The 19,068-nt window shown below is 35.1% G+C and overlaps 1 protein-coding gene across 7 annotated transcripts in view; it reads left to right on the forward strand.

Moving 5' to 3' along the window:
- SEMA3A (semaphorin 3A) overlaps nt 1-19,068 on the forward strand; it is a 535,675-nt gene that overhangs the window by 504,032 nt on the left and 12,575 nt on the right. For all 7 annotated transcript variants that reach the window (XM_060196315.1, XM_060196317.1, XM_060196321.1 and 4 more), the window contains 3 exons: nt 6,671-6,712; nt 9,557-9,714; nt 15,310-15,377. In XM_060196315.1, coding sequence (XP_060052298.1) covers nt 6,671-6,712; nt 9,557-9,714; nt 15,310-15,377 — 268 coding nt within the window. The remainder of the gene's footprint in view (nt 1-6,670; nt 6,713-9,556; nt 9,715-15,309; nt 15,378-19,068) is intronic.

Raw genomic sequence — 19,068 nt, forward strand, 5'->3', positions numbered from 1 at the left:
TGTTTCTTCAATCTTATGGCATAGCTTAAGAAGTATGGGTATTAACTGTTTCCTGAAAGTTTTGTAGAATTCGTTTGTGAAGCCATCTGGTCCAGGACTTTTGTTGTTGGGGAGATTCTTAATAACGGTTTCAATTTCTTTGTCTGTGATTGGTGCATTTAGATTTTGTAGTTCTTCTTGGTTCAGTTTTGGAAGTGCATAGGTTTCTAGGAATTGTTCCATTTCTTCCAGATTCTCTAGCTTGGTGGCATATAGTTCTTTATAGAAGTTTCGCAGAATTCTCTGGATTTCTGTGGTGTCAGTTGTGATATCTCCTGTATCGTTGACAATTCTATTAATTTGAGTCTTCTCTCTTTTTTGTTTGGTGAATCTGGCTAGGGGTTTGTCAATTTTGTTTAATCTTTCAAAGAACCAACATTTGGCTTCATTGATCTTTTGTATGGTTCTTTTATTTTCGATGTTGTTTATTTCTGCTCTAACTTTAGTGATTTCTGTCCTTCTGGTTGCTTTAGGGTTCCTTTGTTCCTCTTCCTCTAAGTCCTTGAGGTGTGTAGTAAGTTCGTTCATTTGGGCTTCTTCTTGGTGTTTAATATGTGATTGTATAGCTATAAGTTTCCCTCTCAGTACTGCTTTAGCTGTGTCCCAAATATTTTGATAGGTTGTGTCTTCATTTTCATTAGTTTCCAGGAACATTTGAATTTCCTGTTTGAGTGAGTGTCTGACCCAGTGGTTCTTAAGGAGCATGTTGTTTAGTTTCCAAATTCTATGTCTTTTAATAATTTTCTGTTTGTTGTTAAAAGTTAGTTTTACTCCACTGTGGTCTGAGAAGATACTTGGGATGATTTCAATGCTCTTGAATTTATTGATGCTGTCTTTGTGACCTAACATGTGGTCTATCCTTGAGTATGTGTTGTGTGGATTTGAAAAGAAGGTGTATTCCAGTTTTTTGGGGTGGAGGAGTCTGAAAATGTCCAAGAGGTCTAGTCTGTCAATCTCTTCATTCAATTCTCTTATATCTTTATTGGTTCTCTTCTTTGTTGATCTGTCTAAGTGTGAGAGTGGGGTATTGAAGTCTCCCACTATTATTGTATTACTATTGATGTATTTTTGAAATTCTTTCAATAGGTGTTTAATGTATTTAGATGGTCCCTCGTTGGGTGCATAGATGTTAATAATTGTTAAGTCTTCTTGGCTGATTGATCCTCTTATCATTATGTAATGTCCTTGCCTATCTTTTATTACTTTATTTAATTTAAAATCTATCGTGTCTGAGATGAGAATGGCTGTTCCTGCCCTTTTTTGTGGACCGTTAGCCTGTATGATAGTTTTCCATCCTTTCACTTTAAGTCTGTGTTTATCTTGTTGTGACAAATGGGATTCTTGCAAGCAGCATATGGTTGGGTTATGTTTTCTGATCCATCCCCCCACCCTGTGCCTTTTGATGGGTGAGTTTAAGCCATTGACATTTATTGATATTATGGATTTAATGTATTGTAGTGCCATTGTTCTAAAAAACAATTTGTTTGCTCTGATATATTACAAGTATTATAGTGATGTTCTTGTTTATAAGAGGTCTTTTAATACCTCTTTCAGGGCCGGCTTGGTGATAGTTGCCTCCTTTAACTGTTGTTTGTCTAAGAAGGTTTTGATCCCTCCATCTAGCTTGAATGAAAGTCTAGCAGGATATATAATCCTTGGTTGAAACCCTTTTTCATTCAGGGCTCGATAGATATCTTGCCACTCCCTTCTGGCTTTTAGAGTTTGAGTTGAAAAATCTGCAGAAAGTCTTATGGGTTTTCCCCTGTATGTGACTTTTTGTTTCTCTCTTGCAGCCTTTAGGATCCTTTCTTTATCCTTACTTCTTCTCATTGTGACTATGATGTGTCTTGGTGTTTTCAGGTCTGGGTTGATTCTGTTTGGTACTCTCTGGGCCTCTTGCACCTTGATATCCTTTCTGTTATTCAGGTCTGGGAAATTTTCTTGTATTATTTCCTCTAGGATGTTTGCTTCCCCTTCCTCTCTTTCTTCCTCTGGCAGGCCAATTATACGAATGTTACTTCTTTTGAGATCATCCCATATGTCTCTGTTGTTGTTTTCAGTGTCTCTCAATCTCTTTTTAAGCTCTTTCACCTCTTTCTTAGTTTTCTCTAACTCATCCTCTGTCTGACTAATTCTGTTTTCTGCTTCTGTTAGTCTGCTTTCCCTTGCCTCAGCTTCTTTCTTCATTACAGCTATTTCAGCTTTCAGTTCTCTAATTGTCTCAAGATAATCAGTATTTTCCTTGGGGGTCTCAACTGTTGTTTCCCTAATACTGCCATTTCTTTCCTCCAATGTTGTTTTCATTTCTGTGATTAATAAGTTTATTATTGCTTGCATACTTTTCTTATCTATGGTTACTTCTGACTGATTTGTGGTTTCTTCTGGGCTCTTGTCTTCATTCATTGGGGTAGCAGTTTTATTTGTTTTTAATCTACCCATTTTTTTTTAATTTATGTGTTTCTCTCTTTTTTTTTTTTTTTAATGTTCTGTTGTTCCTCAGTTGTTGTGTTTTGAGCACAAGTAACACTGTACTAAATACCTTTATGACAATTGCACTCACCAACCTCCGGAATAACCGTAGCAACTGAAGTAAGTATTGAAGGAGTTTAATCGTTACCAGTTAGCCAAACAATTTCTCCAGTCCGTGAAAAAATAGTAACCAAATCCCAGTGAAGAAAGAGAAAAGGAAGAGAGGATAGCAAGAATAGACAGTTATGCAAATTTACTATCCAGTGTATATTCTAAGGGTAACAAGAGTGTAAAGGGAACTAGAGCAGAGATACACACATAGAGAGTCCACTCTGGGTCAGATTTCTTCCCCAAAGTAATTCACAAATTCAGAAAGTCAAAGAAGAAAGAAGTGTATGACAAGATTAAAAAAAAAAAAAAAAAAGAGAGAGAGATTGAGAGAGATAAGAGAGAGAAAAGGGAGAAGATAGGAAGAAGAGTTGTAATTAAAGAGCAGTGCGAGGAACTTCCCAAATGTGTATCAGTGAATTAACAAAAAAAAAAAAAAAAAAAAAAAAACCCTGTTTGGTGGTATGGGGTATCCTGCTAGTAGCTGGTCCCAGGCACTGCTTATGGGGGGAGGGGGGGCGGCGGGAAGGATGTATGCTTGAAAATTAAAAGGAAGAAAAAAGAATTTTTTCCCCCTACTCTAATTCTTAACCCAAATTAAGTTATAGAAACATCCTTGGTATGACCGTTATGGCCCCTTATTGGATGGCCTGCTAAAGGCAGAAAATCCTATTGTTTACACGAGATGTGTCCGGAGCTCAAAGGCTGGCCGCTTCTGCTTCTCCGGGCGCCATTTTCCGGGAAACCCCGCCCTCCAGACTTTTTTAAAGGATTTCTCAAAAATGAAAACTAGCTCCAAGTCCTTTGATCCAATGAGAGCTATACTCAAGAAGTCTTTGGATCCACCCTCAGGGTCGCGGTGGACCCTGGCAACTCCCAAGAGGCAGCCCCCGAGCTAAAGTGCTCTCTCCGGGTCCTCTGCCCGCCGCGCTCTGCAACCGGCGGAGGAGCCGCCTTCCCGGGCGGGCGGAGGACAATGCCTGGCGCACTCGCCTTGCCTGGCGCCGCCTGGGAATTCTGGAGCCCCGCTAGTCCGTGTCACCTTTGCTCTAATTGTTAACCCAAATTAAACTGTAATAACTTCTTTGGTGCCCCCCCCCCTTATTGACTGGCCTGCTAAAGGCAGAAAATCCTACCTTTGCCGACGATGCTATCAGAGCACTCGCTGTTAGCGACTTCTCAGGCCGTCGCCATATTCAGCAGCACGACATTTTTTATTTTAAAGCTACAAAATCTGGGCCGAGGAGATAACTCACCTTATAGAATGTATAGCTTTCCATGTGTTAGAGCCTTAAATTGTGCCTGCTCCTATGTAATAGCACCATGTATGACACCATGTGAGGGCCATGGATAGTGGGGCAGTGCTTTATTGTTTCTCTCCCTAAAATAGTGGAAAAAATAAATCATCTGGGGAAGCCCTCAACAATAATATTATTCATGCAGATGCCCTGAGAGACTTTTACTACCTGGAAACACAAAATTAAAATAAAAACAAAAATATTTGATGAATTGTTCCTTTGATTTTTATTATTTGATGCTGCTAAATTATATATATATATTTATCTGCATAGAAAAATAGTTTGGGTCTGGGTGATGGTGTACCTGCTTGAGTGCCCATGTTGTAATGCTCAAGGACCCGAGCTCAAGCCCCTGGTCCCCACCTGCAGGGAGAAAGCTTCACAAGTCTTAAAGTAGTGCTACACATATCTCTCTGCCTCTTTCCTTCTCTATCTCCCCCTTCTCAATTTTTAGCTGTTTCTATTCAATAAACAAATAAGACAATAAAATATTTAAAAAGAAATACATTATTTTTTCTCTCATTAATATTATCTGTTAAAATGTGAAACTATGGAAAGTCTCTAAACAATCTTCATGTTTAACATTAATTACATCCTAAATCATTTGTCTCATTTTTGTTTCAGGTGGTCTGTCTTAAATTTGCAAATAATAATAATAAAATAATAATAATAATAATACAGTATAGTAAATTTAGGCAGCATGGTATGAAGTAATTCTCCAGCATACAGAGATTAATTAATACTACACGAGTAATGAATTCATTAGGAATTTAGCATCCCAAGGAAAATGGAAAGGGCTATGCAAAGGAAGGCAATCATATAAGGAATGAACAGAGGATAAGAATACTCTGAAAAAATATATATAATGAGAATTTATATTCAATTTAAATGTCCAATCATAATGAAATTTAATAGAGGAAGCAGTCAAGAAGAAATGAGAGACAATAGTGCCATATAAAACAGTGTAATCCAATAGTAATGACAGTGTCCATTCATTAATAATAGCAGTTTGTTGGTGGTTTCTGCTTCTGAAAATTCTAAGCCTCTTTCCTAGAGTAAGTAAGGACTAGCCAGAACTGTGTGACCAATAATATTGAATGATACGTGAACAAGTAAGCCCACTGAGTATTGAATATTTATATTTTGAATATATTTGAGTATAGAATATTATGTTTTGAAAAATTCCAGGTAATATTGAATGACTTAAAACATAGGATGACCTTATCTTATATTAACATTGAATGGAGAAAACTAAAATTGGTAAATCATTCTTCACTCATTTATAACAGACTGAAATAGCTAAGTATTCCTATCAGAAGTGTGTGTGTGTGTGTGTGTGTGTGTGTGTGTGTGTGTATGTGTGTGTTAGAGAGAAAGAGTTTGGATGCCAGGCTAGGGTGGGGGTGACTCTTCCCAGGTGCATACTCTCTGGGTTGGAGAGAACTCGACCAGAGCCAGCCTGGGCTGCTACTCTCACAGCAACGCAAGGGAGATGACTAAGGAACCAAACACATGGCGTGAGGCAATACATTATCTTTATTGATCAGAGAGCCAAGGCTTTTAAAGATCCTACCCGGAAGTGGCAAGTCGGAAACGGAAATGGCTAGGAAAGGGGAGGCGAAAGGCAAAAGGGGCTGGGAAGGTAGAAACTTCCTTAGCAACTGTTGTGAGGTTTTAACTGGTGGGATTAATACTACCCTGTAGGCAGAGAGGATCTTGAGGGTAGAAAGAAGATAGATCAGAGGAATGGAATGGGTGGGGATCTTTCAGGCAAAACAATGATTATGTATATAGGCCATAATATCAGGAATGCAGGGTGCTTTGTGAGCCCTCACAATTTCCCCGACATTTGGAGACAAATTATAAAGAATACATAAAATATGACTCTTTAGCCTTTTCTATATGCTATCAGTTTCAACTCTGTGCAACCTTTCACTTTCTGTCCCAGTACTTCTCTGGTAGCAAAAAAAAAAAAAAAAAAAAAAAATTAGCAAGCAAGCCTTACAAATGGGACATGGAGACTTATCAACCATGTGGCTATCCAAGGAATAATAGAATAAACATTCTTTTTTACTATTAACTTCAGTGACACAATTTTGAGTTGCTATATATCATCCTTAGATTTTTCCTCAGTGGTGACTTCTATGGCATAATTTTTTAAATCATCTTTTCCTCTTTCCTCTCAAGTCTTAGTTTCTCACACTTTCTACTTGCCAGCATATGAGTGCTTAGCTGAGACCCTGCTTTTGGGATGGGGGAAGAATTTATATTCCATGACAAATATCTTTTGCCACATACATCATTAGTAATCAGTACTATAGCCTACTTGAATTTTTCTAATATAAATAAGATTCATGACAGTACCTAATCATAAAATTACCTCTACTTTTTGACAGTGCCTAATGAAGAATCGACATAATTTCCTTAATCCCCACCCCCAGTCACCTAGCATAAACCCAGTACTCTCTTACCTATGGTTTGCTATATTGCATACCATGAGCAATAACCAAACTTGACAAACCACAGGTTTGCTCCTCATGATCTTTGGCTGGAGAACGTTAATGTGTTCTTGTCTGCTCTATATGTTTGACACATATTTATTTATACAACTTCTTTTACTAGCCTTATATCCCATTATATTGGCTTTTGAAGGCAAAGTTATTTCTATGAAAACCCATTTTGTATTTTACATGAATTAATCAATGACATGAATTTCCTAATTGACCAAATAGTCACGTGTTCATTTTCTTCTTTAGGAACCAACTGTTATTTCTGCAATGAAACTTTCCACTAAGCAGGTACTGTTATATCTTCTCATCAATATTTTATTTTATGTCAGATTTTTGTTTCAAATGGATAAGTATATTTATGAGCCATCAATTTTTATTTATCAGAAGCAATAATTTAATAAAACAGTAAAAAAAAAAATCATTCATGTAATGAATACACTACTACAATGAAAATTAAAGAAAAAATTCACTGCTTGCATGTTTTAAGTATATTTTTTGGATCATCCTTGGTTGTAAATTTCCATTTTCATCATTATAGATTTGACCATTGTAACTGATTTAATATTTTGATAAAAATATTAAGGAACACAAATGATTTCTAAATGCTAAATAAGATATGGATCTACAGTTTCTCTTAATTTTTTTATTGTCTTTATCTATTTATTGGATAGAGATAGCCAGAAATTGAGAGGGAAGGAGGTGATGGAGAGAATGAAGGACAGCACTTTGAAGCCTTCCCCCTGTAGGTGGGAATCGGGGTGTCAAACTTGGGTCCTTGTGCACAGTAACATGTATGCTCAACCAGGTGCGCCACCACCCAGCCCTGCAACTATAGTTTTAATTTTGAGGTTTCTTTTTTCTCACAAATGATAGACATCCTTTCTAATCATGATTTCAATAACAACACAAAAATTGTTTTTAAAAATAGTATTAAATAATGTAGTATATTAGCTCGAGTGGCTAGGAAACAATTTAACTGTAGTCAAAACTTAAATATGAAATGATTAAATGACCTCTATATCACTGAAGTATTTATAAGTTCTATCTATGTGCATGCCTTCTCTCCATCTAGGACACTGAAATAACAGGCAAAAAAAAAGTTAATATCATTTTCAAGCATATGTATCAAAATAGATTGATAATCTCCTAGATATTTAGAGAAACTCAAGGGCAAATATTATTGACCTGATCTGTTATCTTACACTTCAAAAATATGTGTTCACCTGTTCTTGTAATCTAAAAATTGTCAGATGTTGGCAAGGAAATCTGGGGATTTCCAGGACAGAAACTAAAGTAGGATATTCTTTCCTGTAATGATTTTTAAATAATTTATTCTTCATCTGACCTCATTGCCAATCTTAATTATGTTACATCTATTTTGCAAAGCATTTATTTCTTTTATTAAACGTTAAAACTACTTTAAGAATTGGCTTTACAATACAGCACACAACACCATAGGACAAAAATGGCCTACCTATTTAAAAAAGCCATGATAGAAGTCTCCTTACCCTCCACTTTTTATATCAGAAGCTTGATTTTAGCCAGACGTGACATTTCCATTCATGTTCATGGAAATTTTAAAAGTGGGGCAGTGATTTTAAAAGGGATAAGCAATGTTGCAACTAATTTTCTGGATAAGTAGACTCATCCTCTGTTTATGACCCGCAACTTGTTAAAGAGAATAGTGAGAAAGCCTGTGGTGATGTTAAATTGGGCAGAAAAAGCACATCAGGCTACTTGCTGGTGACTGAATTATTCTCAGTGGTGCCTGCAAGCCTCCCTTATATTTCACTTCAATAGCATAATTAGTTTTGTGAACCACTATCAGCATTATGAAATAAAATATGAAAACTGGACATTGCATTTTATTTTTTTTACATTTTGTATGCTTCAGGCTATCATTAAAACGATTTCAATTGTCATATTTTCAAATTTCTGTTTTTCCCATGTATTTATGTTTTTCAAATGAAAGAATTAGATAGTGTTACTTTTATTCAAATGTCAGACTCTTAAAAATGTATAAGAATGAAATTTTTCACACTTAACTCTGTTGTTCCAACAGATTTTTGACTAAGTATTAACAACTCAATCAGTAGTTTTAAAACAATATTTACTGCTACCAAATTTGATTTGATATGGCCTTATTCAACAGTCCTAACCATGATTTTGGATTTTTCTATCCTACTTTAACTAATTTAGTTGTCGTATAAATTATATGTATTTGTTTCATTGGTGTGTCATTGAAATCACTTGCTTTCAGAACATCTGAATATTGCTTTCTCAAAAACTAGAGATGCTGCTAAAAGAAAGAAATAAAGGGCAGGAAGGGGAGAAATTTCCTCAGTGTAGTGTGAAGGGAGAAATTTCCTCAGTGTAGTGTGACTTCACAGAGAAAGCCAATATAGGGCAAGACCTGTAGTCCCCTTCCTTTGATAGCCAGTACAGCACTTTTCTACAACACCTTGTGGTTTTGTTCAAGTCTAATTCACAAATCTGAGTATACCTCTAAATCTGTCTGATGATCTTTCAGATGAAAGGTAATTCTGCAAGTCTGTTTAAAATAATCCTCACAGAAGCAGTGTAAAGGTAAAGATAAGACTGTTCTCGTTGTAAGCCTCAAGTCACCACCCTTTCCTTCTGATAGGACAAATCACAGATATAAATCACAGATAATTTCATCAAACAATCCCTTCCTCAAGACCAACCAGCATGCATGACCATATATATAAATTGGTCAAAATTACAAACAGTTAAAAAGTTAAAAAGCAGGCTATGCTAGAGGAAGATAACAAATTGGTGGAGAGTGTAGTGTGCTGACACCTATCATGGAGAGATATGGAACTATATACTTGTAACAATAACAATCTTCTAAAAAATCATTTCCTCCAATATTTTTTATAAAGTTGTCTAGGAGGACAAGGGAGATAGCATAATGGTTATGCAAATAGACTCTCATGTCTGAGGCTCCCGAATCCCAGGTTCAATCCCACGTACCCCATAAACCAGAGCTGAGCAATGCTCTGTTAAAAGAGACAGAGAAGAGAGACAGAGAAAGAGAGAGAGAGAGAGAGAGAGAGAAAGAAAGAAATGCAAGATTTGAAATTTTGTCATAACAATAAACTTTTTCCACAGCAACAATTGTACATTGGCTCCACTTCCGGGGTTGCCCAGCTCCCTTTACACCGATGTGATATTTATGGGAAAGCCTGTGCTGAATGCTGCCTGGCCAGAGACCCTTATTGTGCCTGGGATGGCTCTTCATGTTCTCGCTATTTTCCTACTGCAAAGAGGTAGGAGAAATTAGAGAAAAATGTAAATGTTTGATAAAAATTTTGAAACGATTTTCTTCATATAATGTGACCTTGGCTTATTTTGATAATTAAAAGATTTGAAAGATTTTTCATTTTTAATAGTCAAAATAATAAAATATGTACTAGAGCACTGAAATCAGGTAATTTTAATAAATTACTGTGTGAAATCTAAAAAAAATCACAAAAATTTCTTTGACTGTTTATACTCAGAATGAATAAAGTTTTGTAAATCCATTTCACATAAGAGGAAAACTGTGCTCAAGCCAGAAAGAGCACAGATAGAACATTGAACTGGTGCTGATATAACTTTGCACCTAAATGCTCTTTTACCCAAAAATGTGCTTTTTATATCCAGGTAGTATCATATCCGGTCAACTTATGTTCTTATAGGATGAAAAATTGAAAATAAATATTAAAGATTTAAATCTGACCCTCCAAAAATGCAAATGTCAGTACTATCATAGTATCATCTTATATTTGAAGTTTGAACTTAAATATAAATCAACATCATAAAATGCCTATCAATCTGTGCTATGCATTAGGTTTTAAGTATAATACTGATAATTCTTTACATATTATTGTACATGTTTAAGTGAATGTTGCATTGATATAACTAGAAAAAATATCTAAATATAATGCTTTCTTAAAACAGAAAAATTTGTATTTGTAAAAAGTGAACACCAAGAAAAAACACAGGATAAGAGGGGTATAATTCCACACAATTCCCACCACCAGAACTCTGTATCCCATCCCCTCCCATAATAGCTTTCCTATTCTTTATCCCTCTGGGAGTATGATCTACTTTTACTGTATAGGAGACTGAAGATTCAAGAGGGATGGAGTGGTTATACTTCATGAAAGTCCTAGGCATTGCCTATGTAAATTTGATTCACATTTGCTTTAAAATAACTTCAGCAATATAGCCATGTCAACATACTACCTATTATTCACTCATCACTACTTTTCTTTGCAGATATTTAATGATGTTTAGTAAACAAGCTGTTAGATTAAAGTAATCAGTTTCTTTTTAATTTTATTGGGATAGAGTTAGTGGTTTACTGTATACTCTTTAACACATAGACACAACCTCTCATCTCCCCTTTATTGGTTTCTAGAAGATATACCAGGATCTCAATGACCCATCATCCCCTCTTCCCCCAGAATTCATTGCTTTAGTACAATACACCAAAACCAGTTCAGGTTTCACTGTATGCCCTCTCTTACTGCCCTTTAAAAATATATATACTTATTATTGGATAGAGACAGAGAGAAATTGAGAGAGGAAGGAGAGATAGAGAGGAAGACAGATAGACTCCTGCAATTCTACTTCACCACTCCTGAAGCTTTTCCCCTGAAGGTAGAGATCAGAGTTTGAACTTGGGTCCTTGCATGCACCATGGTGTGTATGTTTAACCAGGTGCAATTAACCCACTTCCTTGCCCCTCTCTTACTTCCCTTTTTTTTATATATATATATTTATTTAATTTATTTATTCCCTTTTGTTGCCCTTGTTGTTTTATTGTTGTAGTTATTATTGTTGTTGTCGTTGTTGGATAGGACAGAGAGAAATGGAGAGAGGGAGGGGAAGACAGAGAGGAGGAGAGAAAGACAGACACCTGCAGACCAGCTTCACCGCCTGTGAAGCGACTCCCCTGCAGGTGGGGAGCCGGGGTTCGAACTGGGATCCTTATGCCGGTCCTTGTGCTTTGCGCCACCTGCGCTTAGCCCGCTGCACTACAGCCTGACTCCCCACTACCCTTTATTCTTAAGTTACACCTATAAGGGAGACCATTCAGTATTTGTCCTTCTCTTTCTGATTCCTTTCATTCAGTGTGATGCCTTCAAGTTCAAACTATAGTATTGCAAAGGAGATGAGCTCATCATGTTTGACAACTGCATAGTACTACATTTTGTGCCACAACTTTCTTAGCCTTTCACCTGTTGTTGGGCATCTGGGTTGCTCCCAAATTTGGTCTTTTACAAACTGTGCTGCTATGAACCTAAGTCTTCTGATAGATACCTTTTATTTTCCCTGAGTATATGCCCAGCAGAGGGATTGCTGGGTCACAAAGTAGATAGCAATTCCATTTCTAGTGTTCTGATGAGTCTTCAGACTATTTTCCACAGGGTTTGGACCGATTTACATTCATTCCCATTAGCATTGTACGAGAGGCCCTCTCCTCTCTCAACTTCTCCAACAGTTGATGTTTCTGTTTTTTTTTTTTTTTAACATATGCCATATATTTGGGTTTCCCTGATCACCAGTGACTTTGAGTTGTTGTTGTTTTCATGTCTGTTGTCCCGCTGAAGAAGATTCCACACATATCTTCCTCCCATTTTTTTAATGGAGATGCTTGTCTTTTTATTGTTGAATTTGGTGAGTTCTTTGTGTATTTTGATTTACAGTCCCCTGTTCAACGTATGACACATAAATATTTTCTCTTACTCCATGGGGAGGAGGAGGATTTCTTTATTATGATAATAATTCCTTTGTCTTGAAGTTTTTCAATTTGATGTCATCCAATTGATCTACTTTTGCTTTTGTTTTCCTTGCATTTAGATTTGAATCAGTGAAGATATTGCAAAAACTTATGAGAGTTTTGCCTATTTTTCCTATAATATAGTTCTTCCCTTTCTCCCTCCCTCCCTCCTTCCTTCCTTCCTTCCTTCCTTCCTTCCTTCTTTCCTTCCTTCCTTCCTCCCTCCCTCCCTCCCTTCCTCCCTTCTTTCCTTCCTTCCTTCTTTCCTTCCTTCCTTCTTTCCTTCCTTCCTTCTTTCCTTCCTTCCTTCTTTTCTTCCTTCCTTATTGGCTAGAGACAGAGAGAAATTGATAGGGGAGGGTAGGTAGAGAAAGAGAAAGACTGAGAGATGCCTGCAGCTCTGCTTCACCACTTGTGAAGCTTTCTCGCTGCAGGTGGAGACAAGGAGCTTAAACCTAGGCCCTTGTGCACTGTAATTTGAGCACTTAAAAAGGTGCACCACCACCTGTCTGTCCCCTTACAGGTTTTTTCTTTTCCTACTCTAAACCTAAAGAGTAATGATATGCTCACCAATCAAAGAAACAATGCAAAAAAGCCATCAGTTTTTCAAGTCATTGCAATTTTTGAACAGTAAAATGTAGTGTTTTTTAAATATATATTTTAACTAGTGTAGTTTAAAAAGCTATGAATGTAGATACTTCCATTGTTAGTGACACGTATTCTATGACATCTGGATAAATAAGAATATTTGGAAAGGTGTTAATGAAATGAAATACTCCTTATGTCTGTTTATTTCTTTTCATTACACATTTTGCACCACAATGACTGGCCCCATCTATACTGAAGGAATTTTTCATGCTGTAGCATCTTTCTCTCTATTCTGTCTCTGTCTTTCTAGCAGGGGAAAAAAAATTGACTTGGAGTGCTGAAGCCCCAGTAATAGCATACAGCATACAAACATTTTTTTTAGTCAAATACCTGTAGGTGAATTTTAAAATTACTCAAAATGTACAATTCAACTTTTTAAATTCTTCTATTTTTTTGTGATTAATAGTAAGTAGCAAGATTGTAGGGTTATAGGCTATCACTCCACCATGCAACTCACGACCAAAATTTTGTGTCCCTACCGTCCCAATAAACAATAACCACCATAGTTCTTACAAGTCTTATAGATAATTTGTTTGCTTGTGTTTTGTTTTCTTCTTATTGTTTCTCAAGATGATGTTTTTCAGTTCTGTAGATTTCACATATGAATGTAAACCATCCGGTAGTTGTCGCTACTTATTTCAATAAGTATAATCACTTCCAGTTCCATCTATTTTGTCACAAAGGAAACAATAAAATCTTTTATTGCAAAGTAGTAGAATTCAGTTTTGAATTCTTAAATAGTAAAATTTTCTTTCTTTACTAAAGTGTAAAAGTCCATTAATCCACTTGAAGTTTAAATTCTTCCTTAAAAAGAAACAAGATAAAAATAAGTTCATAGCTACATCTAATTTAAAAAATTGTATGTATTACTATAAACTTGATATGTGTTTATTGTGTACATACAATGAGGAATTGAAGGAATTATCATTAACACATATTGTTGTGTCTTGCATATTTCACTTAATCCTATGTCCTCTGTCTTTGAATAGGATATATAGAACTCCTACAATTTATATATTCTTTGTAATGAAATCTTTCAGAAGCTTTAGTGGCAGTAAAAGAAATAACTTTCTAAATGTTTAGTGGCTCAATATTCATAGGTTCCCAGTTGATTCAATTCTGAAATGTGCAGCATGTGTTAGATAGTCTCATTATCTACAAATAGAAATTTATAAATACTAAATATTTCTAAATTTGTGAATATAGTAACAGATTCCATCCTGTGATTCTCAGTGACCTTTTTGAGAGCTCTTCAAAGATGGTAACTAATTTTGCAGCAAAACACAACTTATTAAAATAGAAGCAGAAAACAATTGGACAAGTGTCCCCACTCTTCCAGTCTGTTACACATAACCAATCTCCACTTTTAGCCTTTCTCAAATGACACATCTTTGTTACACCACAATGGCTCAAGCCAGCTTCCTTCTCACTCAACCATTAGCAATGTGTACAAAAAGGACCGCCAGATGTGTTGCAACTAGCATCATGTGAACAGTAGGATTTAGGAGAAATTAATTTTGATCTTATAAGATAGTTTGACTCTTTGAACTAAGTTTGTCTTCTATTTCCAGTTCTTTCTGCAAAAGGGTTCTGTATTCCTCAATACCTGTGTTTCCTCTTTTGTGCACTTTATAGGTGAATTGGTTTACATTCGCAGTCATGAGATAATGAAAGAAACATTTGGTTAACAAAGTTGGTTATGCAACTTAGAAAAATAGAAAAAGGGGCTGGGTGATGGCACACCTGGTTGAGTGCCCACATTACAGTGAACAAGGACCTGGGTTCAAGCCCCCCAGTCTCCACCTGCAAGGGGACAGCTTCACAAGTGGTGAAAAGTGTTGCAGGTGTCTCTCTGTCTCTCTCCCTATTACCACTTTCCCTCTCAATTTCTGGCTGTCTCTATCCAATAAATAAATATAATAAAAAATGTTAAAAAAAAAACCTTAAAAGTATAGTTTATAGTCTTCATAAATTTAATTTAGCACAAATTTAATAAGAAATTATATATTTGTGTGAATTTATTCATTTGAATTTATATTCAACCATATATCCATATTAGTGATCAAGGGGAAAAAAAACCTTTAATTATGTTTATTGAAGAACTTGGTTGTCATTCAATAAGTTGTGGGGTTTTTAATCATAATTTAAGACATTTAAAAAGTTGTTTAGAGTTCCTAGACTCACTTTATGTCCAGCAATGTAAAACATGAAAATTTCACTTTTAAACACACTGCTGTATGTTAGCATGTTACATTCTATTAGTGTTACCATAGTGATTGTTCATATATATAACTAACTCTTAACACATATTAACAAAATATAAACACATTTATTCCTATGTGCTCCTGGAGTCTTTGAATTATGGTTCATTTTTTATCCATGTAGTACATTTCCAAGAGGTAATAGATGTGCATATAATAATATCTTTCAAATATACTTATTTTAGACGCACAAGGCGACAAGATATAAGAAATGGTGACCCACTGACTCACTGTTCTGACTTACAACACCATGGTAAGTGATAACATCATTTTCTTTCAAACAGGTGACACAAGCATAAGATCACAAATGATAATGCATATTCACACCCATGTATGCAACACACATACTTCCTTTAGAACTGCTGCTGAAGAAGACAGAAAATCTAGAAGAAGGTAAATTCTAAATTACACATAACACAGATTTTTTTTCAAGATCTTGTGGATTCTATACATTCAAGATTTTAGGTCCTTAAGGACTTCTAAGTTTTATATCCCTGTGGGAATAAATACCAACAAGCAAAAAATAATTGAAGGACATGATTTCTTCTTCTAGTAAATTGAGTGTAGTGCACACAACAGATTATTAAATTCATCAAAATACAAGCATAGCCTTAAATTAATCCATAAGAAATTTACTAATAATTTAATAAATAACAAAGCCATGCTGATACTATTGATTAAATATATTCATTATACTAATCTATCAGAAGATAATTCTAGTGTGTTCACACTGATTTACTACTAGTATATTTGAATTGAGAATTTTGTACCATGTTTATGTTTCCTAATTATATATTAAGTACTATTTAATATCAAATCACTTGTTTAATGCTGAAATATCAAACAATATTTATTTAAAATGCAGTAAAATTATGATGCAGACCATATCCCATTTCAACCATTAGAAAACCAATTATGAGGTTATGCTTCCCTCTGCTGGTGAAACTTAGCAATGGCATTATTAAGAAGCAATTCCTAATTAAAATGACTAAAGTGTGGATAATAGAAATAATAAAATACAAATAATTTATATTTTTAAAAATATGACTAAGGTTATTTCTGGATTTCAGTGACTACACAATTGTTTTTCGCAGATCTTTCTTTCCTTTAGTGATAGAGCGTAACAGACAGAGTTAGAGAGAGAGACAGAAAAAAAGAGCAACACTGCATCACTGCTCCACTGCTCATGAAGCTTCTTTTCTGTGGAGCTACTCAGTGCTGACCCAGGGCTCCAGCCTGAATTCTTGAGCATGGTAATGTGTACACTCTAGTAGTCAAGCTGCCTACCTGCCCCAAACCATTATCCTTTTAATTTTGTTGGTACCTTTTACAATAGTCTTTAAGGCAGAATCTAATATTTTGAATTTCGGTTTGTTCTAATTCTGTATATATAATATTAATGTTTCATGAATGCTGAAAAGAAAAAAAACTTGTTACCCCCACAAATAGCACCCCATCTGCATTACTGAAGCCTAACTAAGTTTCTGAAAGACAAATCTCCTTTATAAAACCTCTATATTTTGTCTCTTCTCACATCTAATAAAATATATACTCTCATATGGAAACATGTAAAGATATAAGATGTTTTTACAGAAAGCTGCTAAGCAACTTAAAGCCAAATTATATACCTCGGGACTATCAGTTCCAGATGTAGTGGTAAACATGCTCCTCTGTAAGCATCCTCGGGGTTTAACAGAGTCTACATAAAATAGCTCAGAATTAAAGTGAAAGGAATTCCACTCTCAATGAAACCTTTAACACTTACTCACTAAGCACTCTGCTCCCTCTCATGTAAAAACATCACAAATACTGTAAACGAGGCTAGATGAAATACAAAAAATATTCCAATTTTACTTTCCCTTCGTTCAGAAAGTTTTTCTCCCAACTGGTGACTCTTTACCTAGGGAGTGTGTTGTATAAAATCTTTAGTACAGATGTGCTGGCAGATGAATCAAGTTTCTCCATTCAACACCTCATATAGAATGCTAAGGAGAAACTTCAAATATTTTATTTTTTCAGTATGTCCAATTTCCTAAAGTAACTATGGGGTATAAAATCAGAGTTTGTCTGGGCCAGCAAAATAGCTCACTTGGATAATGCATTGTTTAGCCATATGTGCTACCCAGGTTCAAAGTGTGGCCCCCACAGCATTGAAGGAAGTTTCAGTGCTATAGTTTTATTTTTCTTTTCCCTCTCTTTTTCTTTATCTGAAAATAAGTCAGCCCAGAGCAGCAAAATCACACACACACCCTGAATATCTCACACACACACACACACACACACACACACACACACACACACACACACACACACACACCACACACACACACTAATGGTGTGAACCAAAGACAACAGTTAGTGAATTTTGATTGGAAGAGCTATTAGTTATAGCAATGGAGATAACTCAATAGATTGAAGACATCACTTGCAAGCATAGGCCCTGGGTTCATTCCCCCGCACTCATATCCCAATAAGCATCAGGTTAATAGGGTTTCATATAAACCAAAAAAACAGGTTATATTTCAAACAAAACAGCTTTAATTCAGATCAAGATCAACTATCAGAGACATTTTTTTTTATATCACAGACATTAAAGTTTCAAAGAATAAATCTGCTGTTATAAAAGTTTTATAAACCTTTCTTGGAAACTATTTTAATTGACAATTACCTATCAATGCAATAGTCCTCTCCTGCTGTTACATTAGGCAAATAATCCAATTATGTGTTTGAAATATGTATACACAACTTGAATAAGAAAAGTCTTTAAAGTTGTAGAGTATGTTAACAGTATACACACCTATAATTAAGCTATTGTGAAAAGTTTTCAAGCATGCTATACTTAAATTCCAAAACTGATAGGGGACAAATATTACTAAAATACAAGATGGACTCTTCACTATTATTAGAAGATTTCTTTTTCAGCAAATGGGTGTTTTTCATCTCCAGTCATACATCTTGGGAAAATGTAAACTAAACATTAAAGTCTAAATTTCCTGCCTTTGAAATGTAAAACTTAACTATGGTAATTTAACTCTGACATATTGATTATATGTGTGTACTCTAGTAAAAGTCTGCTATAAAAATCAGATATTCAATATAGGCTTAATATATTTGAGCATATGTATCTTCATATTAGTTACTTTTCAAATAACTGAATTTTAACTCAGTGTTTTAACAACACCAGAGAGTGAACTCAGGGTCTGGCATATGAGTGTTGCCACCTCTGAGTGACCTCTCAAAGCTGTTTTTTTCATTATTTTATTTTAGGAACAAGGATCAGGGATGAAGGGGGTTAATAAAGGAGAAGGAGGCAGACAATGAGAGAAAAAGGAATGGAGATACATATTATTGCCTTATCTATCCTTCATAACCAAATATTATTAAGAAAAATATTTACAAGATGAAATGTTAAATTATAATGTGTTAATAACAATTGATGTTAGACTAATTTATTTATTAACTATTTCAAAGAATTTCTAAGTGTTAGTCATTTGACTTATAGTCTCTGTGAAAACCATCTACCATCTATGATGCTGCTATAGTGTTGCCCATGGTGTTCCCCTGGGTTGGGGTTTCCACACAGCAACATGTGGGTGAGCTAATGCCCAATCTTTAATCTATATTTATGTAGATGTATATATTTTAAATTAATGGATAACTAAAAATAAGATATGAATGACTCCACTACAGTAACTTTCTATGAATAATAAAACACTCTTGTCTTATCTGACTGCCTGCTTACCTATTTTTTATCCATCTATCCAAAACATATTTTAAACAATAATTCAAAATAATCTGTGAATTCAAGAATCACTGGAATTTGCTTTAATTATTCATATATATATATATATATATATATATATATACACGTGTATATGTGTGTGTGTGTACACGTGCATTCTGGTAGTTCCAGATGCGTGAATGGAAATTCACATGTACAAAAT

The sequence above is a fragment of the Erinaceus europaeus genome, chromosome 8 (genome assembly GCF_950295315.1).
Source record: "Erinaceus europaeus chromosome 8, mEriEur2.1, whole genome shotgun sequence".
Classification (NCBI taxonomy): Eukaryota; Metazoa; Chordata; class Mammalia; order Eulipotyphla; family Erinaceidae; genus Erinaceus; species Erinaceus europaeus.